At 31.3% G+C, this 27675-nt stretch overlaps 1 protein-coding gene across 4 annotated transcripts; it reads left to right on the top strand.

Moving 5' to 3' along the window:
- The first annotated feature begins 408 nt into the window (after positions 1 to 408).
- On the top strand, positions 409 to 26749 carry LOC106065109 (MICOS complex subunit MIC60-like). 4 transcript variants are annotated; one of them, XM_056025039.1, is made up of 17 exons: positions 409 to 578; positions 3882 to 3991; positions 10856 to 11035; positions 11488 to 11539; positions 11654 to 11696; positions 11823 to 11990; positions 13358 to 13420; positions 13839 to 13892; positions 15296 to 15379; positions 15595 to 15734; positions 16160 to 16257; positions 16373 to 16508; positions 18188 to 18308; positions 19017 to 19240; positions 22809 to 23037; positions 24922 to 25076; positions 25223 to 26749. In XM_056025039.1, exons 1-17 carry the CDS (start codon positions 552 to 554, stop codon positions 25673 to 25675), a joined length of 2337 nt encoding a protein of 778 aa, XP_055881014.1. In that variant the 5' UTR covers positions 409 to 551; the 3' UTR covers positions 25676 to 26749. The 4 variants fall into 4 exon arrangements, with proteins under 4 accessions (XP_055881014.1, XP_013079325.2, XP_055881022.1 ...); XM_013223871.2 differs by having other exon boundaries at positions 11823 to 12008; XM_056025047.1 differs by lacking the exon at positions 13358 to 13420 and having other exon boundaries at positions 11823 to 12008.
- Positions 26750 to 27675: the final 926 nt, after the last annotated feature.

Here is a 27675-nt window from a genome sequence, read left to right as displayed (position 1 = left end):
AGGTCCTTTTTTATTGCTAGATCTAAATCATAAACTTTAAGTGTATTAACTTGAAAGGTGAAATGATAGATATGATTTTATTGTGTACATTTATTAACACATTTCACAAGTTAAAACGTTTTATTCAATAGTTCAACGAGGCGATGGACGAAAGTAGACAAATTTACTATTTAGACTAGACTATAGAAGTGTAGGATGTCAAAATCAAGAGAAATCTAGAAATTAATTATTTGTTTGGTTATCAATAGTAGCTCATACGTTTTTCGGCCACTATTATAATTTACATAGAAATCTAAAGCCTATATCTAGAATATAGATATATATTAAATATATCGATCTCTATATTTCAATGACATGGACCCCGGTTTTCAATTTTTAAAGTAAGCGAGCTTTTCAAAAACATGCCACAAAAAACCTGGCTATAACGTTCACCTTGGATTTGCTTTCAGTGATGGTCATTTAGGTACCGAAATAAACAAACTTAACAATAACAGTAACTTATCTATTAGGTCTAGACTCAAATATAAATTTGATGTTCGTTGCAGAAAAAGATGTGGAGGACTCGGACTACAAGCCAGGTAATTTTTATAATTAACGAGAGATCTGGACATCTAGATCATTTGATCATAATACTCATACTTGATACTACTACTACTACTTACTACTCTAGTACTAGTAACTAGATCTAGATGAGATCTACTATCAATGACTATCATCTACTCATAGTGATAGTCATTGATTTCATTGATTATGATTGATACTCATTTAACTCATACTCGACTCACTCATATACTCATAGTCATAGTCATGGACCATGACATGGTAGAATGATTATTGATAGATCATTAGAGTTAGAGTCTAGATTAGATCTCATAACTCATAGTAACAGATGATAGTGATAGTCATAATCAATTAAATCATACTCAATACTCACTGGCAAACTCAAATACTGTCTTTTTTACTGATACCTTAGTCTAAGGGCTTAGTACTAGTCTAGTATTAATATCTTTAATTAATTAGTATTACTTACTAGATCTAGAGTAAAGTGCGAAGTTCGAGTGCATTAAGCCCGCTGGCAGCAATTTTCAAGTTTGGATTTTTATAGCACCGTAACGGTCTGACCTATGAAAAAACTGATGGTATCTCTGAATTCCTCGTCCTTTTTTCTATAAAAATAGATTGGATTTAATGTATCACTAGACTTAGTTAAAATTAAATATGAAGTCAAAGAGGTGTAGGGTAAGTATCGCCAAGCGTACTTTTCCTCGAGCAGATTTTTCCCCAGTTAGTAAGCTCGATCGGGTTGATGGAAGGTTCGAGCAGATCAAAGAAAATATATCTAAAAACATGTTTTAATATTTAATTTTTACTATAAAGTCATTTTCTTTTTACTCCAGCGTAAGAACACCATCCATTGCACCATTTCCCACCCTCCACAACTTCAAATAGTCTCTTTGAGCTGATATGCTAACAGACTTAAAAATAGCCTTAATCCCATTACCCATTTCCTTCACTACCGGGTAGTAAAAAAGAATAATTCCACACCTCCTGAGTTTGACCTCACCATGAACTTAGCCTTTACAAGGAAAAGGAAATAGTATGTGTCGGAAGTAAAGAAAAAAGGTGCATGCGCAGTAGCAATATAGTAGTAATTTGGTAAACATTCAAATAAAAAAGTTATAGCAATAAAAAGTGAACTGTTCGAACCTCTTGTCAAATCGGGACTGCTCGAACTTCGCACTTTACTCTAGATCTATTTAATTTACAAATGATATTGATATCATAATGATACTCAACTCATAGGCCATGATAGTGATAGGGACAGGGATGATCATGATACATTCAACATTGATTATTGATTATGATAGTATTGATAGTCTGATAGTGAGTTAAGTGACGTCTTTTGGGTTATGAATTATTAAAATATTTGAGTTATTAGTATTAGACTTATTTTTATTATTTAATCTACTAATAGTCTAGTTAAAGTTAGTTACTAGTACGAAGTAGTTTGACTTGTGTCACTTGTCTTAGAATTAGAAGATAGACCTAGGACGGCTAGGACCTAGATCTAACTAGAATAGATCTAGATCTAAATCTAGTAACCTAATCCTAGGCCTAGTGATTAGATCTAGTCAATCTAGATTCTAGATCTAGTCAATCTATTCTAGTTAGTGTCTAGTCAGTGAGTGAGTGATGGTAGTGAGTCAGATCTTCCATGGCTCATGGCATGGGCCATGATCATAATCATCATAGCATTAATGTCATTATCATCAATCATACTATATCTAATAGTAGGGAGGTGAAATAAAAAACTTATCTTTGAAAAAAACAATTTTTCTTTAGATTTAGTACATCATTAAATTACTTTGTAAGAACTTTCCAATGGCATGGTGTATAACTAAAATAATAAATTATGACTGTATGTTTAACAATTAGAAAGTTATGAATTTTTTTTTTTTGTGTCGTTTTGACCCAACATTGTTGACATGGAGCAAGTGAGATGAGAGCTTGTCGCTGGCTCAGCTGGCGATACACACCCCCCGTTCAAAAAGTTAGAATTGAGTTTTGTAGACGATAGATCTACTTATTAAAAAAGAAATTTAATAGTAGGTCTAGTATTAGTAGTAAATTTCTAGCTCACAAATCTGATTTCATTTATATTTATGAACTTACACTTGTTGAAATAAACAATTTATCTGGTCTAGAGCTACAAGAAATGTCAGAGGGGTGTGGACAAAATGCATTGTGATGGCAGAAAATAACAAAATATTTAAAAAGTTGGATCAAATCGCCTGAAACAATTTTTTCAAATGCGCTTTAAAATTATAAAAAAGACGAGACACACCCCCGGCGTCAAAAGTTCAAAGTGGAAGTTGAGTTTTGTAGATGATAGATCTAGGTCATTCATAGTAGATTTTGTATTAGTAGTAAATTTCTAGCTCAAAAGTCTGATTTCATTTGTATTTATGAACTTTACTTTATTAGAATGTAAATATGGAAGGAAATAAACAAATTATCAGGTCTTGAGCTACAAGAATTGTCAGAGTGTTGTGGGCAAAATGGCGGTGTTGTGATGGCAGAAAATTACAAAATATTTTAAAATTGGGTTCAAAATCGCCTGAAACAATTTTTTTTTCAAATGCGCTTTTAAATTTGTGCGCATATTTTTAGTATACAAAAACTATTTGAATATATGCAGAATATTAGGCCTTACATGGCCTGAAGTGGTTTTATGTCTTTTAAGAAATTTCTTTATCAAAAACTGTAAATCCCATAGCTAACAATGCTAACAGTATTTTCAACTTTTTGATAAAGATAGCACGATAAAATTTTTCTGGACCATATAATAAAATTGTTGAAAACAAAAAAGGGGTATTTTTTTGTAATAAATTTTAAAAATATAATTAACTTTAAAAAAAAAATCATAATTAAGCATAAATAGGCCATTGTCTAAAGTAATCAATAATACTACTTTAAAACCTCTCACATTTCATTAAAAAGTGTTTGTAATAAATTTTGAAGTGCAGCCTGTGGGAAAAAACATCAAAAATGCGATTTCTAAATGATCTCTTTTTTTTTTTTACATCCTTACTTCCTGTTTTTTTTGCCTAGCTATAGAATAGGGTGTTCAGTGAGTGAAAAAAATGTCCGTTTGTTGTTGTTTTTGTTTTTTTTTTTGGTCCCACTTTGCCACAAAATGAGGTTTTAGCTTATCCCATTTTTTTTTAAAAACCTCTTGTTGTTAAGGCAAGTCTTGTATTACTGTGTTACCTAGTTATAGCGTCATCATATAATTGCATACTTTGTTTTTTTTGTGTCAGATAAATGATATCATTAAATTTGATCTCACTTCTGCATTATAAAATTTTTTGTCTTAACAGACTCGACAAATTGTGAGTGCTGCAAAAAGACATTTAGCAACAGAGTCAACACCTCCTGTTAAATCAACTGTTCCACCTCCTATCCCTCCACAGTCTCAGCCACCAAAGACGTAAGTAACACATTAAAATAAAATTAGAAACAAGCAATAGAAAAAAGAATACTTTTGAAAATGAAAAGCTTATCTATTTAACTCAATGAGTGCGGGGCGTCTTTCCCAGAGACGGTCTGACTACCCTAAATGCACGGAACGTCTCTGGGAAAGACGCTTGTACCCTACCATAGTTTCATTGCGTTTTTAAATCTAAATTTTTAACTAACAATGCTAGAACTATTTTCTCTCTTTTACGATTTTTGATTTGTAAAAAATGTCGCCATGGCTACAGTAGTCCAAGACACACCCACAATGTTTACTACTGAAGAAACTTTATAATTATTCTATAATTTATCACAAATAAATAGTGATTTTGATCGAGATTAGATCCAGTAAGTTTAGATTTAGTGTACTAATTTATTAGTATCTAGATTTGTATTTATTATTTATATATATAATATTTAGATCTAGAACTAGTATTGTCATAAGGCTAGGTGTAAAGTGTGGATCGAGATTGACTAGACCTAAGCTATTGTCTCTAGATCTAAGCCTAGAACAAATAAAAAAAGAACAGAAATATTAGATCTCCATCCAATAATCATCCACTGGATGGCTGCCTGGTCATGATGTTTGCGCGCTGGACTGTCGTTCGGATTTATCGATGGTCGAGGGTTCAAATCCTGCCCGCTCCCATCCCCCGTCGTCCTGCGGGAGGTTTGGACTAGGAAGTAAACTATCTTCAACTCTGAAGGAACATCCGAAACATGTAAAACATTTTACAATTTTACACTGTGGGCATTTTTTGCCTATTTTAGATTTTTTTTTTTGTATTTTTTATCTGCAAAATCAACGTCATGGCTAGGCTAGTCCAAGACACACCCACAATGTTTACTAGAGAAGAGAAGAAACTTTATAATATTTCTTAGAATTTCTATAATAGTGATATAAGTGATAATGAAGATTTAGATAGAGAGTAGGTCTAGATTTAGCAACAGACTTGGATATTATTAGTATTTACTATTTAGATCCAGATCTAGTATTGTTCAAGGGTGGCTAAGGGCAAAGCTAGGTCTGGAATGTATATCAAGATTGACTAGATCTAAGCTTGTATCTCTACATCTAGCTAGATCTCTAGATATATAATATAGTATATAATTGAAAACAACAGAAATGGTAGATCTACATCCACTAATTATCCATGCTAGGCATTTTTTGCTTATTATTTTGTTAGTATTTTTTTTAGTATTGTTTATTTGTAAAAATCATCGTCGCCAAGGCTTTATTTGTTCATATTGCACTCTGACTTGTAAGTAAAATAAATACTGGTAAATAAAAGTGAAATATAAAATTATTCTACACTCATTATGTATCACAAATGAACAGTAATAATGAAAGTCTAGATCTTAGGTAAACTGAATTAGAATTGGTGTTGTCCTTCGGCTCTTTCGAGATCTACGCTTGGATCTCTTGCTAGCCTATATCTTGCACTGGTGTGGTATTAGAATCAAAGATGTCTTAGGCAATTAAAAGTAAGAGAAATATAGATCTAAATCCCATTGACTCACATGTACATAATATTTAATTATATTTAATTGATAGATTGGTAGTCATAAAAATTGCAATAACTTTCCCTTTTTGGCTGACTAGAAAGCCAGGTAAAAATAATAATATAATCAGTGATTCATCATCTTTTATTGACTGTTTATGACTATTCTTTTTAATAAAGCTGTAAGTATTCTAATATGCTGTTTCAACAGTAATGCAAAGATGAAAATCTAGATTTAGATCTCACAAGCACTAAGGCTGGCATCCATTTTTTTGTTATAATGTCATATTATTTAAATTATAATTTGTATCTTATATTTAAATGAAAAGTTGTTTACATTTTCAAACTCTCCATTCATTTACCTTTAATTTGATACCAAAAAATGTTACTATAGCATCATTGGTACTTGAATTACACATTTTCGTTTTAGTCATATTAGGAAGAAAAAAAAGTTTTTCTAAAAAGGTAGCATTTTTTTGACAAAATAACACCACACTCAATGAGTTAAGGGAAAAAAACTGTCAATTACTGAAAATTACAGGGTTTAGCTATATAAGCAAAATTAATTACTTAATTCATTCAAAATGATTAACCAATTAATTAATTTTCAGGCTGATTCGTGTATTGTCATCAACTTTGAATAATCGTGCAAAATTTCAACATGATCTGAGAATGGGAAGTGAGAGAAAAAAAACATGTCAAAATGTAATTAAGGGATTAAAATCCATATATGCATCCCAGGGGTGCCACTTTTCCGGAATAACCCGGAAATCCGGGTTTTGAGGGGTCCGATTTTCCCCCCTCCGGGTTTGCCTTCTACAATTTTGTTAAATCCAGGGTTTTAGTTGATTTAGATTTTTTCGAAATTTCTGGTCATTTTCTCCCGTTAATTTTAGTTTGTTAGTTCCGATCGCGCGAGCCGCCATTTTTAAACAAAATCGACCCGTCTCATATCTCGCGATTCGCGAGACTTTCACTTTGCATGCGCACTAAGCTTTATTTACCGGTACAGTATTTTTTTTTAAGTGACAAAAAAGTGTAAACATTCTAGATCTAGAGTAAAACAGGGTCGTCGCACACCCTAAGCCAAATCGCGGCCATTTTCAACTTTGAATTTTTATAGCTCCGTAATGGTCTAACCTATGAAAAAACTAATAGTATCAATGGATTCCTCGTCCTTTTTTTAATAAAAATAGATACGACGTATTGTATCACTACGCCTTGTTAAAATTAAATATAAGGTCAAAGAGGTGTAGGGTCGGTATCGTTGCGCGTAAGGCAAACCAAACAATTTCTCTTCGTGTCAGGAAAACCAAACACTTTGTAAGGGTCAACAAAAACTTCCACAAAGTATTTTTGAAAATATATTTTAATCTTTATTAGTAATAAATAAATCATTTTCATTTACATCTGCGTAAGAACACAAGCCTTTGTCAGGTTTCCCACGCTTGGTATCTCCATTCTAGGCTTGTAACTGACGTCACACCAAGGTCACTAGACACTAGTTTTACCTGTAGCTGGCCGCCTATAACACTACTCCACATGCTCAGTTTTACAACTGAGGAAACACATTGGTAGTCTACTCCTCCCTCTCCCATTGGTAGTCTACTCCTCCCTCTCCCATGTTCTGCCATGCTTAGTGGACATGGGGGAGGGGGGGTTTATATAGGTCAAGTGCCCCATTCAACAAGTATGCTCAGTGGCTACAAGCAGTACAACTGGGTTCACACATTGCATACTCCTCCCTCTCTTGTGTTCTGGCATGCTTAGTGGACATGGGGGGGGGGTACATAGGTAAATTGTCTTCACCTAACTTGCCACAGTCAATTGTTAGTCCACTCCTCCCCCCTCCTCCCTCCCTTTTTATTATGAAGCACCTTCATTCTTCTAGCATGCTCAATAAACTTGAAGGGAAGGCAACCTAGGGGGAGGATTTCAGATATCTCCATTTTAGGCTTGTAAATGATGTCACAACAAGGTTCACAACAAGGTTAGACACTCTAGTTTGACCTGTAGCTGGCCACACTACAAAGATCAGTGCATGCATAACACCTTGACTGTATGTATACAGAATTAAAAACAAAATTCAGAAAACAAAATTTTTTTTTTAAGAAAGATATATCTAAAAGAACATTTTATATACCTTTATAAAATAAATGAAGTAATGTCTGTATCATATAAGATAAGAAATATACACACTGCTATTAATTACAGAAAAATAAGAATATTAATAAATGATAATAAAGGTCTTCACATTTTTGAACAATATGTTTAAATTAATTCATATTAATTCATTATCAAACTAAAATTTTAATATATAGCAGCATGTAGGGAACCTCTAAATTTACTGTTACAACGACAAGTTTTTTTTTGCATTATGTGTGCAGTGTGCCACCTAGAGTCACAAGAGAATCTAGTGGTCCCCTTGGTCGTAGGTACCACAGCCTAAACAGGCAGATTACTGAGGGACAAATCATTTTGCAGAAGATCATGAGGAAATCTTTGATTTTGTGGGTCTGCTAATCTAACATCACTAGCTCAGATTTTGTCATCTCATCAAAAGGGATGTGTGACTGGTGTGCCCATCTACAAGGAGTAAGATTGGTAATCTAGATTAGTTATAGAAGTTGTAAGATGCCCCATCTAACAAGCATGCTCAGTGCCTACAAGCCCTACAACTGAGGTTACACATTGGCAGTCTACTCCTCCCTCTTTCTCCCTCTCCAGTGTTCAGGCATGCTTAGTGGACATGGGGGTGGGGGGGGGGGGAGGGGTTCCATAGGTAAAGTTCCCATATAACAAGCTCAGAGCATATAATTGGCCTGACACCAGATACGATCAATAATTGCTAGTCCACTCCTCCCCCTCTCTCTCTCTTTTTTTTTTTACTTTTATAGAGCATCTAGGGGGAGGGAGGTGTCCACAGATCTTTATTCTTGGCTTGTACCTGATGTCATACCAAGGTGGTTAGACACTAGATACCTGTAGCTTGTTACCCTAAGTGGAGATTTAAAAAATACTTCAGTTTATGTATTTGGCATCTTACAACTTTTATAACTAATCTAGATTACTTTAATCTACTCTACATCCAGATTATATTAAACTACAATACATTAGTTGCTCTATTATCAATAGAAAAGTTATGTTGTGCGGATAGCTTGACAGACTAACATCCATCATGAAAACCAAACACCCCCCTTTAAAAAAATTCAGGCTCAATTGACAACATATTTCATAAATTACATGTGTTTCCTCATCTATTTAGAAGCCAAAAATAGAAGTCTCCTTGAGCTGATGCATCATCAGATTTAAAAATAGCCTTAAGCCCATGACCCTCCCCCTTGTTTACCAAGAGGGAAAAAAAAAAATTTTCGGATCTGTCTACTTTGACCTGAGGATGAACTTTGTTTTCTCAAGGAAAAGGAAGCACCACATGTCGGAAGTGGGATAAAATGGTGCATGCGCAGCAGCAATATAGCAATTCCGGTATAAACATTAAAATTAAGGAGTTATATTGATAATAAGTGGTCTGTTTGGTTTGCCTTACAAAACGTCGCTGTTTGTTGACGGTGTTTTACTCTATAGAGAATTTCTAGATCTACGGAACGCGCCTCGAATCGGCTCGATTTAGAGTCTAGATCTATTTCTTTGATCAATCTAGAACTGATCTAGACTGTAAAGTCTTGTATTTAGTATAGATATAGTCTAGATCTACTCGCGTACCTAGCGGCTAGTCCTAGATCTAGAAATAGAAAGAAAAAAAAATTCACGCGTGAGAAATTATTATTTTTTTTCTTTCCGTGTTTTATATTTTAATATTTGTATAGGTTCCTTATAGACATAGGGCCTTAGCCTATGTCTAGACTAGTCTAGAGCTATATTGGTCTAGAGTATTATATAAGTAGGATCTAGATTTAGGATATTTACATCGTTTTTAGATCAGAACTAGATCTAGATTCTAGAATCAATGATTGAAGAATTAAATTAATAAGTTTGCGTTCGCCTGAAGACTTAGACTACTTAGAGGCTAGAAAAAATAGATCGATTGGTCAATAGATCTTGATTTATACAAATAAATTATAATTATGTATAAGCAGTCCAGCACATTCTAGCCATCTAGGTCTACATTTAAATATTAGAAACTAAATCTAAATGTTCATTTTGGAGTAAATCTGGACTAAATCTCAAAATCAATTTGATCTTGTTACAATAGATTTACAGGTCCATGCATGTACATTGATGGAATCAGTTTGATCAATGTTGATTAAAGTTTAAAGTAGGCTGCTTCAAATGAATAATGAGGGAAAAAATGTTAAAAGAGAGAAACATCATTTAAAATAACTGTGTTTGGGGGGGGGGGGTGTACAAACATTGTTAATATAAAATTGTACTAAATCCTGTTAACTTGTATTACAAGCTTTATCAATAAATACACACAAGCTCTATTTATTATAATTATAGGCTTACTAATTACATATTTAAAACATGGGGGGCATATTATGATATAGATCTAGGTAGTAATTTAATACTGTTCTTCTTTCGTAAAATTTTGGTGCTTAAATTGTATATGCCGTACGTTTCAGGGTTGGTAAAGTTTAGGGTTTATGATTTCAGGGTTTGTAAAATTTGGAAATTCGGGTTTCAGGGTTTACTTGGTCTCATGGGTGGCACCCCTGATGCATCCACATCTCTTATTAAGTAGCATTTAATCCCTTTATTTTGATGTCAAACAAAATAATTAATCACCAACAATTAATTAACTAATTGGTTAATTTTTTGATGGATTCATAATTTGTCAGGTTCAATAAATAATTGTGAAAAGTTTTAACTTGACCCAAGAATGGCAAATGGGAGAAAATCAAGCTCAAACTTTGTACCAGACAGAGTGAGCTGATAGAAGCTGTGTCAAAATTAGGTTCAATCGGAAGAAAAGTAAATGGTCTTAATTGCAAATTTTTTTTTTAGAAAGAAAGTATTAAATGTTAAAAAGGAGGGGGAAACCCCCCCCCCCCCCCACCCCCCCCCCACCCCCCCCCCCACCCCCACCCCCCACAATATACATTAATCTTTCTTCAAATGTCTTTTCTGTCATAATTGAATGAAATGCAATATATATTTTCATTGTTCTCTAAGCTTATTTTTCCCAAAATCACACTCATAAGATGAAGTTTTGATTTACTTTTGATAAGTCGCCATTACACAATTATTAAACATGTCAAATTAATTAAATATTTCTTGAATATAGTATTGATAATTCTTTTTTAGATTAATACTTGTAAAATTGAATTTTCTTGTCATTTGCCTGTTTCATATGAAATATTCTCTTTACTTTACAGAAGTGGATTTAGGTTATTTAAATTTCTAGGGTTCGGTCTTCCCATAGCAGCAACAAGTTTACTAGGATATGTCTGGTATGATCCCAACTTTCGTAAGCAACTGGAAGCGAATATACCTTATGCCAAAGAATTATTAGGAAATATATTACCAGAAGAAAAAGAAGAAAAAACAAAAGACAGGTGCAGATATTTAATTTCATGTATATAATTAGTCTGTACTTACTAAAAGGCTTATTTTTTGTTAAATTATAAATGTCACTTTGATTTATATATGCTCGTATCTTAAAAAATGTTTCAACGTAGAAAAATTAGCTGCTAATCATCAGTGTTAGATTAACATTTTCTGAAACAGTGGTGAATATAAATCATTTTTAACCCTTTGCATATTTCTCATACTAACCTATTTTTAGGGAAATAACTACTGAAAACTCTGTGCTTACCCATGTTTATATACAAAATACTATTGTTGTTACAGTATCTTAATCAATGATGAAATATACCTGTTAATTTGTAATTTGTTTGTTATTAATATCAAATTTGATTTAGTTCCACTTCTTTTCTTATATTAATTACTAAGTTGTTGGTTTTTTTTTTGTGTGTGTTTTTTTTAACCATTGTTAAATTTATTTCAGGGATAAAACACCAGATTTTCCAATGGTTTTGGAAAAAGCTACAAAGCTGAATGTAAGATTTCTTAATTTTTTTCTTTTACAAACATTAACATTTTTTTTGTGTGCCCATGACATGAAAATAAGGTTTATATTATTTGTTAGCTACTTTTTTTTTTTCATTTCATAGGTTCAGGAAAATCAGGTTCAAGTCTCACAGAGTGAAACAAAAAGTAATGTTTATTATGTTATATTTGTAGACTTAGTTGTTTGTATGGGTCAATTTGTTTTTTCATTGAAATGTAAAGATGAAACCAATGTACTTCAATGTAGTGGTTGACACTGACTTTTTATTTCAGTGGGCTTGTTTGAAGTGTCTTGCACTGCACAGTGTATATCCAGTAAATCAGAGAGCTTCATGAATGATTCAGATTCTTTTCAGAGAACAAATTCCAATACAAATTCAGACCTTTATGCTTCTTACATTGCCCCTTCTGTTGATAGAAAACATGCAGAGTATAGCCAAAGTAAAGATAGTTTTGAAGGTTTGCCTATCAAGAGTTGCACTTTTTTTTGTACTTTTCTGATGTTGTTTTTATTTCTTCAGTTGTTTGATGAAAAAAAAAACATTAACTGGGTTCATTTGGTATTTTCTCCTAAAACATTTTTTTTAATCAGATATATTGGTATTATTTCAACAAGAAATATTTTTTTAAAAATCCTTTGTAAAAAAAAAAAAAACAAGCTTATCTAAAGGGGAAGAACTCTGTCCTTTAAACTATATCTACCAATAATGTACAGGCTATTTCCGTATTCGATATCAAACAAAATAATTAATAAACAATAATTAATTTACTAATTGAGTATTTTTGTTTATGGAGTCATATTTGTTAGGTGCAATAAATAATTTTTTTAAAGTATCAACTTGATTAGAAAAATATGCAAAGGAGAAATAGGTTAACTGTTATTTAAGGGGACTAAACTATCAAATTTATATATATATATATATATATATATATATATATATATATATATATATATGAATATATATGAATATTGAAGTATTAGTTTCCCTTGGTGCTATTTTACAAAATAATTAAATACCAGTAATTCTTTGTCTAATTGGTTACTTTTTTATACATTAATATTTCATGTCTTGACTATGTCAATGAATAATTGTGCTAAGTTTCTTGATTCGAGAATGGGTGTGGGAGAAATAACGTGTACACACTTTTTAACAGAGTGAGTTGATATAAGCTTTGTACAAATTTGGACAAAATGTAAGAGTAAATGCAGTTACAATTAATTTTGTTGAGTTTTTTTTTAACCAGACAAAATTGTTATTTTGAAAAAGTTTATATAGAATTGAGTAAGATTTAAAAATTTAGCTGATTGTTAATAACTTAACAGTGATGAATCGACAAATTCTTTCTGTTACTTTTTACCTATTTTTTTTTTTCGTTTCAGTATTAGTTCCAAAAACATGTTTAATTTTCTTGGTTATAAGTTTTGAGTAATTTTAAAGAAATTATAATAAATTTTGTGTAGTAATTTGTGTAGATAAATTTTCTAAATTGTCTAAGGATGCATTTTCTTGTTATTTTTTTTTGTAATCTGACTGTTCATAGAAAAAATTCTAAGAAATATATGGTTCTTCTGAATTACTTATTGATTATCTTTTCAAAAGAAATTAAGATGAATAAATATTATTTGCACCTAATCAAACAATTACTAGATAGGAGACTGAGGATTTTTCATAGACAATTTCAATAGTTAACCTTTGGAGTTGTATGTAATAGATTTACTTATAATGGAACAGAATAAATAATGTTTGTGTCTTTTTCTCTTAGCTTTATATTTACTATTTACAAAAAAAATAATAAATTATCTACAGCTAAACCTGCTGTTCAAACTCAGTCCTGTCATGCTTTCCAACTTCAGCCTTTGAACAAACCAGGTCACAGCTGAAATTTCAGTTTCTCTTGAAGTTGACTTAATTTGATTTTAGTTCACTTTTTTTTTTTCAGTGTTAAATTTTATTTGTTTATTTTGCAGCTTTAATCTTATTCCATTGTTACAATTAAGTTGCACTATTTGAATGAAGGAATGTGGTGTGGCTATTTTTACAGCATAAAAATGTAGAAATAGATTGTTACCATTAAGTGACTCTTTAAATGAAACATACACTTGAACATTCTCACCTTACTTAATATCCTTACATTTTTTTATTTCACTGTTATCTGGTTGAACAAAAAAATGCATTACCATATTGTAAGAAAATCATAAAATGGTTAACTAGTTTTAAGGGTTTCAAAACTGAGTAAAGTAAATTTTTGTTTACAGTTCTACTTAACATGTTAAACTTTTCTATTCAGAAAGTGAAACTGTAGAAGCTCCATCAATCAAAGAAACACCAGTAACATTACCAGGTAATCTATATGTTTACAATTTTTTGTTTCTTTATCTCTTGTCATTACAATGCCTCTATTCAACTGATACCTTCATGGAATGTGGTGGGCTCAAAAACCTGGACATGGATCGCAAAAACAGTTGAAATGATTCTTCTAGAAATTTGACAATGGCTATTTATCATTTGGAAATGAATTAGTAGCTTTTTGGCTACACTAGGAAAACTCTAGTTTGAACGTTATAATTTTTTTAATTTAAAAAGAAATAAATTAAAATTTAGTTAGACAACGAGAAAATATTATCTTGAACGATCTTTCACATTCCTTGAAGAGTTTAATAAATTAATGTTTAAATTAAAGTAAAAAAAAAAATAAATAAATTTGAATTTGGCTAGAGAATAAAAAAATATTTGTCTTGAATGGACAAAATGTCTTCAGGTATTTTTGCATGTAGGCATTGTATTATTCAAGAGTTAAATAAATTAATGTACAGGAATATTTTGGGTACTGTTTTCTAAGTGTAGATCTAAAGGCCTATCATTAGAAGTGTTGTAGATTTATACATCTGCTTAACCAGGATTTTTTCTCACTTGGGGGTTAAAAATGTTCCTTTTTTATATCTAAAATTCATTAGTTATTAACTCTTTCAGTGAATAAAGTTTTTTTTTTTTTAGAAAAAGAGAACATTGTGTTAGTGGTACCCCATTTTTAGTTTATTTTGAGGGACCCAAAATAATGTAAACAATACAGTTTCTTGGTGCATCTGTTCATCTTTTATGACATTTAAAGTGACAAAATGAGTTTTGTGATTTGTCAATATTTATGCATTTTTTTTATTAAAAAATATGCACTGAAAGAGTTAAGAGAAAAATAATCATTATACAAGATGCTTAAAGGAGGTATTGTTTTTTTTTTGTTTCTCTAGTTTTCTAAAGTTGTTTTTATTCATTTTGAATTTAGTTCATATATTTTTAGTAGAAATTTCTAAATGTTTATTAGTGGATGTTTAGAAAAATAAGTAAATTTGTAAATAATAGCTTTAAAAAATTCTCAATACAACATATTGGCATTGTTTCACCTTGACCAGAAAACTTTTTTTTGTATTCCCTTATTTAACTAGAAAGAGAATGTATCTTTTATTCAAATTTGCTCATCAACATGAATACAATATTAATTATTTTAATCATTAGTATTCTTTGTTTATTGTTACATTTTGACACAAACTATTTATTAAAAGATACCCTACTAAAAATACAATGTCATTATTATAATTCAGCTGTTTAAATTCATTTATTGGATGTTTGAAACTTGCACAATCTCAAGTTTGTATATTTAAATATTATTATTAGTACACTAGTTTTACATGAACTCAAATTATTAAGTCAGCTGATTGAACTTCAATATTCAAAACAAATTACTTACAGAAGAAAAGAAAAGCAAAATAGATCCAAGAGTAGTTGACGCACAGATCAAGAAAAAAGAAGATGACGAGAAGGCTGATAATGCTGGTAAAAAAAAATATTTTTTGTTCTTTTACTTTTATATATAACCATTTCAACATAAACTCTGTTGTCATTTTGGCTTAAATAATTACTAGTTTAAAATCTTACCCCAATAGATTCTTGATTGTGTAACTGACTCTCAGAATGTAAAGTTCTTTATTAGAGTTAATTTGTAACAGTAGCAGTAGTTTTATTTATTGAAAAAAAAAAACTTGTTTCAGCACTTGAGGTTGTGATTCACAAGCTTATGACCAACAGTCAAAACCTGACAGAAATGGCAGTTCAAGCTCAGAGAGACTTAGCTTCTTCTATTAGTAATCATACAAAGCTATTAAAACAAGCCATGGATGATTCATCGGATGTAAGCCTAAAATGTTTAATACAATATATAATATGAATCAGTAGACATCTGAAAAATATATCAGTAAAATTAATAAAGAAATATTAGAACTGCACTAAACTAGAATTACCTACCAGTGTCATTTAATTTTAGTTAATCTCTGAATAATTTTTCTTTGAATTTCTCACATATTCATGGGAGAAAAAGACAATTTAAAAAAAAAGTGCCATTGAAAATATTTGCTGTTTAGAATTTCACCTAAAATCTAATTGATCATGTCATCTTTTTGTAATGATAGAGAAATAATTGTTCAGCATTATTTCTTTGATTATTCGATGACTGAGAACAGACTATTCTTTAGCACACTAGTATTTGATTTGTATTTACAAGTTAAGTAGTCACTAGCTTCATTTTTTTTTCAACATTCTATGAATAATATTTTCCAGATACTTGGAAAAGATGCCCAATGGGAAGCTGTTTCTATAGCTCATACAGAGAAAGAGCAGGCTATGATAAAAGCCAATGATTTGGCAGTAGAGTCTAAGTAAGTACTTTTTCATCTCATTCTTTCTCTCTCTCTCTCTCCCTTTTGTTTTTCTAAAGAAATTATATTTTATCCATTTTTATATTGTATTTCATCAAAAAAAAATTTTTTTCAGAAAAAGCATAGAAAAACTTAGAGAAGTTTTAGCTGAAAGTAAGAAAAACCAAGTGACTAAACAAAATCCAGCCATTTTACCAGCCAGCAAAAAAGTCAGTAGCCTTTTGAGAGAGTTAAGTGATGCCACTACTCAGGTAATGTTTGCTTTGCCTATATATTTTCTTTTTAAAGGGAAACTCCGATGGTTTTGACAATTTTTGGTATAATATGTGTTTTGATTTACAGATAATGAATATATGATTCTTTTTTTCTTTTTTGCAATAATTTTATAATTGTTTTTCTGACGTAATTTTCCTGCGCATCCAAAACAGTCAGACTTTCACCGGGTTTCTATGTGACGTCACAAATGTGTTTTAATCTATTGACTTATTGTATAACAGGAGACCATACAGCAAAGTTTACATTCTCGTAAAAGAAATATATCTTGGTCTATGCAGTTAGATCTAGGATCTTGTAAGCAAAGAAAAAATACATATTAAAAGTAGATTTACATGATTGACTAACCACGGCAGTGTGTATTTTCTCACCTGACCACTCAACACACAACAAACACTATTGCTTGGTTGTCTTGTCATGACCGACTACACGTAGTCTCGATTAGCCTTACACTGACCAGTTTGTTCGAATCAGTCAGACACATGATCTATTTACTTCTTGGGACAGAGAGAGGCTTAGGTGAAAATGTTACTCTTCTTCTCGAGTTGATTATCCTAATGCTATTAGATCTATCTAAGTATGTATATATATATATATAACTGTATCATAGCTCTTGACTAGGCCGTCACTAAGCCTAACAGCTACTGTAAGAATGAAGCGATACGATTGGTCAAATCTAGTTTCTCTTTCAGTATTGTTGAGGGAAGTGACGTATGAACTAGCTTAAAACTAAATCTCATAGAACCACGTTTTTTTTTAGATGTCAAGAATTTACTGGCTAATTTATTTGATATAAATGTTTCTAAGCATTTAAAAAAAAAAGGTAAAATGTTTACTATTACAACTTTTTACGCAGAATTTAAATATGTCAATAACTCAAATTTGAAAAACTATCGGAGTTTCCCTTTAATATTAATAGCATATGGACATTTAGAAATAAAGTATTCTATCATTATCAGTATTCTTACTTAGGCTGACTTATGCTGTTAGCTGTTTTAACTGATAATAAAATACATTTATTGAATTAAGATCAAAGTAAAGGTTTTTGGAAAACCTACAGACCCAGAAACTAATGATTTTAACTTTATTTTTTGTGTCCTATGGCCAATACAATGACCAAATACCTTTTCCCAACGTATGTCAAGTATATCATGGAGCATGGTGAACTTTAACACCAATATTATTATTAAATTCTCTTGATGTTACCCTGGGTTCTTAATATGTAGTCTTGTGTATAGCTTGAGTCGTAATTTTTAAAGTCTCACAATAAGTATTAAAATGCACTGAGCAACACAAAAATAGCAGACAATGAATTTATTGATTGAAATAAACAACTTGACTGGTGATCCAGCCATAAACTGTAGACAAGGGGTATTACACAATTAAATAATAACTTCAAGACTAAAATTACATCTCCACATTCTAAGTGAACTTATAGTAATATATAGTAATTAATGCAAAAGGCACTTTTATGCTAGGGGACTAAAAATCACTACATGTCACAATGAGTCTCAAAGGAAGCTGCAACATGGACCCAAGAAAACCCTAAATCCTAACCTTAGAGATTTAAATTTGGGATTCTTAGTTTGCAACCTGACCTCTTGATTTTTATGTGCACTGCATTTTGATAATCTTGTTTGTTTGTTTGTATGAACAGGTAAGACAAGCTGAGGCTGAATCTAATGTCATGCAAAAATACAAAGATTTGGTAGAAAAGGGTAAAAAACAATTTCAGAAGGAACTTGAGAGCCTATTGCCAGATGTGAAAATTGGCTCTGGTAAGCTGCTGTCGTCTACTTATTACATTAATTTATCTCATCATTGAGGAAGCCACATATATTAATTAAAATATTTACTATTTTTTTAATGCTAGTTTTACAAGAAGTGTTCCAGTTGTTTATCTAGTTTAAAAATGTTTCTGCTTTTAACCCTTATTACACAAAACAATGTTAGTTGTTCTACATGACATGACATGTAATCATGATTGTCTTTGTATTGTAAATAAGATTAGTAATTTATATAATTTTTTTGTTGACTGCTAATGAAATGGAAATATGATATGCATTAATAAAATTGTGATTTAAATTTTTGTTTGTTTTGCAATCTAAGACAGTGTTGTCAGTTCTGAACTATGATTAATCACTGTGTTTGTCTGTCATAGAGGATTTTTTTTTGTTGCTTTATTTCTTTATTCTTCTTCAACTGAACAGATAGGCTTTTGAGTGAAGATTATTTTTTTTCAGAAACATAGTTAAATTTAAAACATTAAATACAAATTGGACAAGATATAAACATACATAATACCTCAAATAGCTTTTCACCCGCAAATAAGACTGCTCCTGATACATTAGAGTATTAATCTGAAGTACTTATAGTTAAAAGGGCTTGATATGCTTAATTTTAGCCCCATAGAAGAGAAATGTAAAGTGTGTAGCATACAAATGTCAAGGATTTCATTACAAAAATGTGTTCATCTCTCCACACAGGTAAAAAATTAACTGAGGATGAGTTAAATGCCCTCATTGCCCATGCACATCGTAGAATTGAGCAACTGCAGAAGCAGATTGCAGAGCAGCTAGCTATGGAAAGGCAAAGGCTGTCACTTGCGCTGGAGGCACAGCGCCAAGAAGATTTGAAAATTACTAAAGCGGCTGTTGCCGAGGAACACTTGCGTTTGCAGGAAGAATTTGATGTAGAAAAACAGAAAATGGTATGTTGCAGAAATAGTTATTGAAATCCTTGACAAGTGCTACAATTCGCACAATTTAATCTCGGGGCAGTCTAAATTACTTTAACATTGTAATTATGATACATTGTGTCTTTCAATTATTAACTAGTCTTAATTGATGGCTATAGAAAAAGTATACTCGAATTAAATTTTTAAAAAATGTTAACGTTTATTCAATTTAAAAAAAAAATTTAAGCATGACATAATATAATACTGTGGAAATAGCATATAAGTAACACAATTCTAAGTCTAGAAAAAATGGCATTTCCAGAAAATAACTGATTAAAAAAAACATACAGAAATTAATCTCAAATGAAGCAAAAAGAAATGTATAGATCTGTTGCAAGATAACTGTGTTAAGATTCTGTGAAAGAAGCATAGACTTGATCAGGTTTGAGAATTAATCCCAACAGTTATTATGCACTTGACTTCAATAAAAATAATGGTTACTAAACTCTTTAAGACATTTTCTTTTAGTTTTTGATTACAACTTAAACAATGCATAAACTTTACTAATGGGGATTTTCATAAGTAAAAGTTTACTACAGTAATCTTCACTTTTGATTGTTGAGATCCCTTTTACTTTCTTATTTAACTAAAATACAGTGAGTGAGTAAAAAGAAAAATCAGTAAAAGAAATATGATGGTGATGTAATGGAACCTGAAGAAAAATTAAGAATATAAAGAGGAAGATTTGGGATAGGTTTTGAAATAAGACTTTAGAAGTAGTTGACTCGTTTAAATACCTAGGGTCAAATAACAAAAGACGGAGGATCAATGAAAGAGATTAAAATAAGTTTAAGCTTGGCACCTGCTGCCATGAGAAAACTGGGGAAAATCTGGAAGTGTAAAATTAAAGCTGTATTCTTTGCTAGTAGTCTCTGTATGGTTGTGAAAGGCTTTGAGAGTAAACGCTTCAGAAAAATGCTCAGTACCGGGTATCAGAGAACAAGAAAAGAAGACAAATGGGTTTGTACTGTTAAAAGTCAACACTTTGGCTCGCAAAAAGGAGAAACTCCTGACTCAATGTCAAAAGTAATCCTTTAGGTTCAGTGAAGAAGGGGTCGTCCAAAGAAAAGCTGGCTGGACAATGTTTGTTTTACATGTTTCGAATATTCCTTCAGAGTTGAAGATAGTTTACTTCCTAGTCCAAACCTCCTGCACCACAACGGGGGTTGGGAGCAGGCAGGGTTTGAACCTGGGATCTTCGATAAATCCAAACAACAATCCTGCACGCAAACCGCATGACCAGGAAGCCATCCATGGACCGAACTCTCTTGATATCCTACAAACAACAGCTGAAGGCCGGGAAAATTGGAGGGATTTTGTAATGCAAACTGTCACAATGCCCTTACATCACATCACCCTTATGACAAAAATCAAGGGACAGATGATGATACAAACTAAACAATATCAAGAATGCCATATTGAACGATCACTGTTTCAAACAAAATAAGAAAAATTACTTTATGTTAAGTAAAAGAGCTTAGAATTTGATTGTATGTGCAGAATAGTGTGAAAAAATCAATGTTTTTTTTTTAATATTTTGCTTATCTACACTTTTGTATCTGTAAACTATATAAATCTTGCTGTTTTTTTTAACTTTAAATGTTGACAAAGCTGATACAATTTACAAAGTGAGACCAATATTAGACATAAAAAAAAATTTATATTACTACTCACCACCCCAACATCTGAGCTTAGAACCTGCAAAAGTGAAATTGCTATAAAACAATAAATATACAAAGGGGAAATTTAATCATAGAGAATTTTTGTAACAAAGACAATATTATAAACTTATAAAATGACACAAACCAAACTGAGCATGTCATTCCAGATCCTTGTGTCTTTTGCAGCATTGTATCTACAATCTTGTCTACATGTGAGTTGGTGAACAAAAATCTATTGTGTAGATGAACATTTTATTACAGGTTTTTAACCCTTTGTAGAATGACTTTGAACATTAACCGTTGGAACTGCAATGACAAAAGGAAAAATTTACCTCATAGATTTGTGAAAGTTGAAGAAAATGGCTTTACTTTGTTTGACAAGAACAAAGACCCAATTATTGCCCCAGTCCAACACAAATAGACACTTTAAAAAGAATTAAAGGTGGCAGGATATGCTGCATTGAGAACATGTGATTGTACATTTGGGATTGTAATGATGAGTTTGGTCATCTCAACAAATTACATCGCATTGTAGGCCTCAACCAAACAATTTTGGGTGCTTGCACCAATGCACTTCCTCTAATGGATTAAGTCACCATAATTTGGTAAAAGATTTAGAACTTGCTCAATATTTATGGATTAAGTTTGTCCCTAAGTGTGACTGACACAAGCTGAAACAAAAAAAACTTTTAAAAAAGAATACATTATTTTTTATTTAGTCCTATTTCATGCTTTTAGCTTTCCTGCTACACTATGATCCTATCACTTAATCTGGATCAGTTGGCAAAATCGGGAAGGGAAAGAAAGAAAGGAATATCTGGGTGAATTTTTACCGTATTCGTTTTTTAAAAGCATTTATTAAAAAATAAATAAAAAAGGGAATGACCTATATTTGAACTCATGGCTCAAGCCAACATACTAACCTCTCTGCTAATGAGGTGCCTTTGAAAATAGAAGATTGTATAGTTATGTAATGTTTGTTTTTTTCACTATAAAGGGGACTTATTCAGCATATACCACCACTTTAGTTAAGTAAATTTTTTTTTTCCTTTATAGAGATACCTAAAAAAATGATTAATTAATTAATTAATTGGTTAATTTTTTAAATTGAATGTATACAAACTTTTTTGCCAGATATACAGACAGAGTGAGTTGATATAATCTTTGTAAAAAAAAAGGCTTAAAATTCTGTCATTTTATCTGATTCTTCACATTGCTGGCTTATGCCATCCTCATATATTTTTTATAGGTTCTGGAAAGAACATTCATTTAAGTGAAGAAACAACAATAAATAAAAAATGTTTAATCCTCAAACTGAAATCAAAGAAATATTAAACACACATAGTAAACACACAATATAATTTAATTTCAATAGTAAATTGACAAAAGTAGACATAATAAACCTATTTTGATCAACTGGTCACCCATATATATAAAATCTTCCCCTTTAATATGTGACACCAACACTAGATTTTCGGTTTGTTCCACAAGCTATAAGAATTCACTATTCAAATAAATTGGAAAGGTGGGTGAGAGGGATGAAAAAATGTTTCAGAAAATATTCAGAAAATATGAGTATCTTCTGCAACAATTTTGTGTAAATGGTTGCCTAGTTTCCTGATAGGCACATTGCAATATTGTTATAATGTTCATGAGTCCTGATCATTGCACATTGCAATATTGTTATAATGTTCATCAGTCCTGATCTTTGATAAATAATAACAGAATTTTATTTTTACAGAGGACTTCATGAAAACATTTTTTTGTAATCAGAACTAATCCCTATAACTCCAAAAAAAAATTTAAATATCTTAGATATCTATATTCAAGAATGTGTAAGTTAAAACAATTTCAATAATTAAACCAAATTTTCTTTTCAGGAAATGGAGTATCTCATGAAAATTGAGTCAGAAGTTAGGAAACAGTTAGCTAGACAGGCAGCTGCACATAGTGACCATCTCAAGGATGTTTTGTCTGTACAGCAACAACAACTCAATAAAGAGTTCAGCAGGGAACTGCAGACCAAGCTTTTAGAACAACGAGAAAAGTTCCAGTCTGAAGTGGTGGCTTGGATTGGAAGACTGAAAGGAATAGAGGCAGCGTTAGAAGGTTGAGTTCATTTTTTTTTCATTGTTAATAATTCTACCCCCCCCCCCCCCCCCCCAAAAAAAAAAAACCACACACATGAAAGAAAGGTATATATGATAATTTCAATGGAATATAATAGTTGGTATATGTTGACAATTTTCTGAAACACTTTTTCAGTCCTCTCCTCTCACACACACACATTTTTCTTTGGCCTATCAGTTGTAGCCAGTGAAAATAAAATACTTCACTGTAGCAGTTTAGTTTTACCCACTTATATACACAATGACATTTCATTAGTTCATCACCAGTTCTATATCTAGGAAAGTGTTCTAAGGGGGGGGGGGGGTCGACACAAGCGATACAAAGACACCCATACGAGCTACCTCAAGGAGTGTAATATTGACATTCTTGGCCTGAATACATGAGTGTCCAAGTTTCAAGATAGGAGGCAAGGAGAGTGGCCAGCATGAAAGAACATAGCCAACAAAAAGCTGAGAGAAGAAGCAGGCCTATCTCACCCATGCATGTGTGTGTCCAGCTTTTTAAAGTAAGGATTGGACTTAAATGCGAATAGAATCCCGTCAAAAAAAAAAAAAAAAAAAAATTATAGCTTTTATATAGTGCTACTTTCATGTTTATAGCATATCTGGGAGAAGGTTTTCCATGCTGCCTTTAGGCGCTCAGTAAACACAACTCTGCCCAAGTCTGCCCTTCATAGGTAGCCAAGCCAAGCCAAGTACTTAGCCTCTTGACCATATCTTTTACACACACTTGTTTTTGCAATTTGGAGTTATAATTTTGTTCAGTGATACACATGTATCTTTAATACTGAATTTACACTTCGTCAGTCTTCTTAAAGTGCTTTGCAGTGTTTTCTCAAGGACTTTTTTTTTTGCTCTATTAAAAATCTGCATCCAGCCATTAAGAAATATTGGAATAAATCAATAAAAAAAAATGTGTATTTGTGAAAGTTTTATTTATTTTTTTACATGAAAAATGTACCACCACATTGTAAGGAATTACTGTTTAAAAATTTCATATTTTTTGTTTCCTCTTATTGAGAGAATGTGTGATTACTGATTGAGTGCGCCAGAGCTTTGGCTTATAAGCAAAAAAAAAATTGAGTGAATTCAGTTGAATCCATGAAGCCACCATTTTTTTTTTCACTATCACATTTTTTTCATGGAAGTGTTAACTGTAAACCAAAAATAAATTATTTTCACACAATGCGAAGACAATACATTTGTTAACATTTCACAGATTTACCAAAAGCATGATAGTATACAAGTTTTAGTGTTGACAAAATATCATTTGATATAAATTAGTTTTTGTTGGTTGCATTATAAGTGAAAACAATGCCAGTCCTAAGATAAAGTATAAACTTGGTCTGTACAAATATTGAGTACAATAACAATGATCAATGTTGCTGACCAATAAGAATAGCCATTCAATCCACTTAGTTCAATTTCTACAGACATGTTCAAATAGCAAATTTGCTTAAAATGCAGTAAGAGCATCGTTGGGTGAAATATCTCTATCTTAAGTATGCACCCAGGGCTCAACAGTTGGCTTTGCATGCTTACTAAAAACAAAAGTGCAATAGCTCCTTTACTACAGCAAGCAAAGGTGCCAAGTCTTCCTCTCACTCAGTATATCTCATATTTGTTTTAAGGATATGAAAATCATATTTAGTACATTTCAACATAATATTACTACATATGATCATCTATGCTTTAAGTTGTTCTTATATGAAACACTTTTAAGTTGTTTATATATGTTATGTATTAAGATGTTTGTTAAACTTTCTTTCTTAAGTTACAGTATTGCTAAAAAGAAATATGAATTTGTGTTTTCATATAGTTTTCAAAAGTACAAGCTAATTATATTTATTTTTCTCATAACCAGCAAGAGCTGATAGTGAAAAGTTGGCAAGGTTTGCCCAAAATCTTTGGTTGGCCTGCATTTCTCTCAATTCAGCTATCCAGTTTGGTGATGACAATAATTCAGAAACAGTGCCTCTTCGAAAAAGGATAGAGGCAATTTTAAATTCTTCTAATAAAGTAAGCATTATTTTTTATACTGTACCAACTTCTTTAGTTTTTTATATTATTAGCCATTCTATATCTATATATATATATAATATAATATATATATTATTGCTTTTCTTTTTTGAAGCCAAGTAAACTAGATATCTAATACTTTTCAGCATCCATTTGTCATGACAGTTGCAAATACCATACCCGTTCAGGCCTTGGACACAGGAATCAGCACTGAAGAAAAGCTTCGACTTAGATTTTTCAGAGTGTCTAAAATCTGTAGAAGACTTGGTCTTATCAGAGAGCCTAATACATCTTTGTACAAATACCTTATATCTTACTTACACTCTATGTTTGTGTTTGACAACATCGTGGCCACCTCAGAGAATGATGTGATAGATTTAAGCTCGATGGACAACTATGCCCTGTTGGCCCATGCCCAGTACTGGATGGAGAGGGGAAATCTTAACATTGCTCTGCGCTTCATGTGCCAGCTGACTGGGGAACCTAGGAGGGCTGCAAGTGATTGGATTAATGAGGCCAGGCTACTCTTAGAGACAAGGCAGAGTGCACATGCACTAACTGCTTATGCATCAGCCACAGGATTAGCCCATACCTTTTGAAACTTTATATATGCATAGAGTCTAAAAATGTTAAGAAAAATAGTCGTATAGTTTTCTGATCTTTTGCTGCATTATTTGTCATGGTACATTGATCATTTGTTTTTGTTTATTATATTTAAATTAGAAACTAATTTATTACCTGGAAGCACTATATTCTTATATATTTTACATATCAAGATTTGTAAAATGTATAAGCTTTCTTTCGACTTGTTTCTCTAATTTCTTTCTGATAGGTATTGACGATAGAACAAATAGACACAGCTTTACTTAAAACTGTGAAAATTAAGAAGGTAGAAATACATTTTGTTATATGGTGTTAGTAGTAACTTGTTTGCATTTACTTGGTTGCTAGGTCATATAAGAGTAGATTGTTTCATTTGCATGTATTACAATATTGGTAATGATGTGTGATTGATTTATGATATTGCTCCCATATACCATACTTCAAATTTATTAGTATTTATTTATTAGCAGACTATTGGTAAAGTTTTGAGTTTTCCTGATCTCAGTTAAACAACAAAACTTCAATTTTAAAATATTGTAATCATTAAACTAATAAAAAAAAATATAGGTTATTAAAATGCTTATAAAATATATTGTCTCTGACCTACTGTAATGTACCAAAATATTTTTGTTTTGTTTTAGAATTTCATATTTAATAAAATGCTTTCTGATATTTACATACATGTCAGATGTTAAATGTTATTTATTTTATCAACAAAATTAAAAACCTTGATCATAATGCTTACCAAATGTGTTTGCATTTATTTTAATAATTTTTAAATCTGTAGCAGTGTTTCAAAAATGTTCCTTAACTTTTCTGAGTATTTTACTAGAGATTAATTCACATTGTGGCCTACTAGTTATTTTAATTATTCCAGTAGTTTTAGAGCACCATTTGAAAAGCAATAGAGAGATCTAGTATGTAAATCAAATCTTTTCATAGAGATTGCAGGTTAGACTTTTTAGAACAAGAGAATAAAACATGGCCTTTTTCAAACTCGACTTTACTGTTGTTGGTATGGATTGATTTTAAAGTTCTAATAAAAGTTGATTACTGTTTTGTTTATACTATGTACATTTGTTACTTGACTTATGTGAGTAAATGAAATATAAATGAAACATACTTCAGCCTAAAGCTGTGTTCTCTTTTGCTGAATAGTGTGATTAGTCAATGGTTCTTACACAATATATGCTACATGTATCACATTGAGAAACAAGCAATAGAAGAAAGATTACTTTTTTAAAAACAAAACTTATCTAAAGGAAATAACCAATCATTTTAACTAAATTAATTAGTACTAATTCATTAATTTGTTAATTTTAGGCTCAATTTGTGTATTTTTATCGACTATGAATAATTGTGCAAAATTTCAACTTGATCCGAGAATGGGAAATAGGAGAAAAAATGTTTAAACTTTTTACCAGACGACTGATAATCAGAATGAGTTTGATTGATATAAGTATTGTTTAAAAAAAAAAGCTGAACTTAATGTGCTACCTACTTTTGGTCATATGTACATTTGAATACAAACTGAAATAGAGTTATTACAATTTAGTGTGTGCATAAACTTATCCTGCAGTGATATACTCGGCTGGAGCCAAATGTGGCCAGATAGTGAAAAATGGCTGAATATTCAGCCTGAGCTACTATCCAGTGCACCCCTAGCAAAAACTGTAGATCCAAAACTCATAGTTATTGTGGGATTTATGAACTAGAGGAACTATTAGAATTAAAAGAACATATTGACATGAGCATGTTAAGAGTTGAATATTTCCATTACAACATAAAATCATTTCATTGTTGTTGTTTATTTTTATTACAAGCAACTGAAAAAAAAAAGTATTAAATGACAAGATGAAATAAAACAAAACAATTGGTAGTAATGAATATATAATAAATACACATACACATGTCTACATCAACAACAATAATACCAACATTTATTCATATAGTACTCTCTTAGCAAACATACTCCAAGGTGCGGTTTTGAGACTTT

This window comes from Biomphalaria glabrata, chromosome 1 (assembly GCF_947242115.1).
Source record: "Biomphalaria glabrata chromosome 1, xgBioGlab47.1, whole genome shotgun sequence".
NCBI classification, from domain to species: domain Eukaryota; kingdom Metazoa; phylum Mollusca; class Gastropoda; family Planorbidae; genus Biomphalaria; species Biomphalaria glabrata.
Note: the sequence above shows the minus strand (reverse complement) of the source record. Positions and strands in the feature narration are given on the sequence as shown.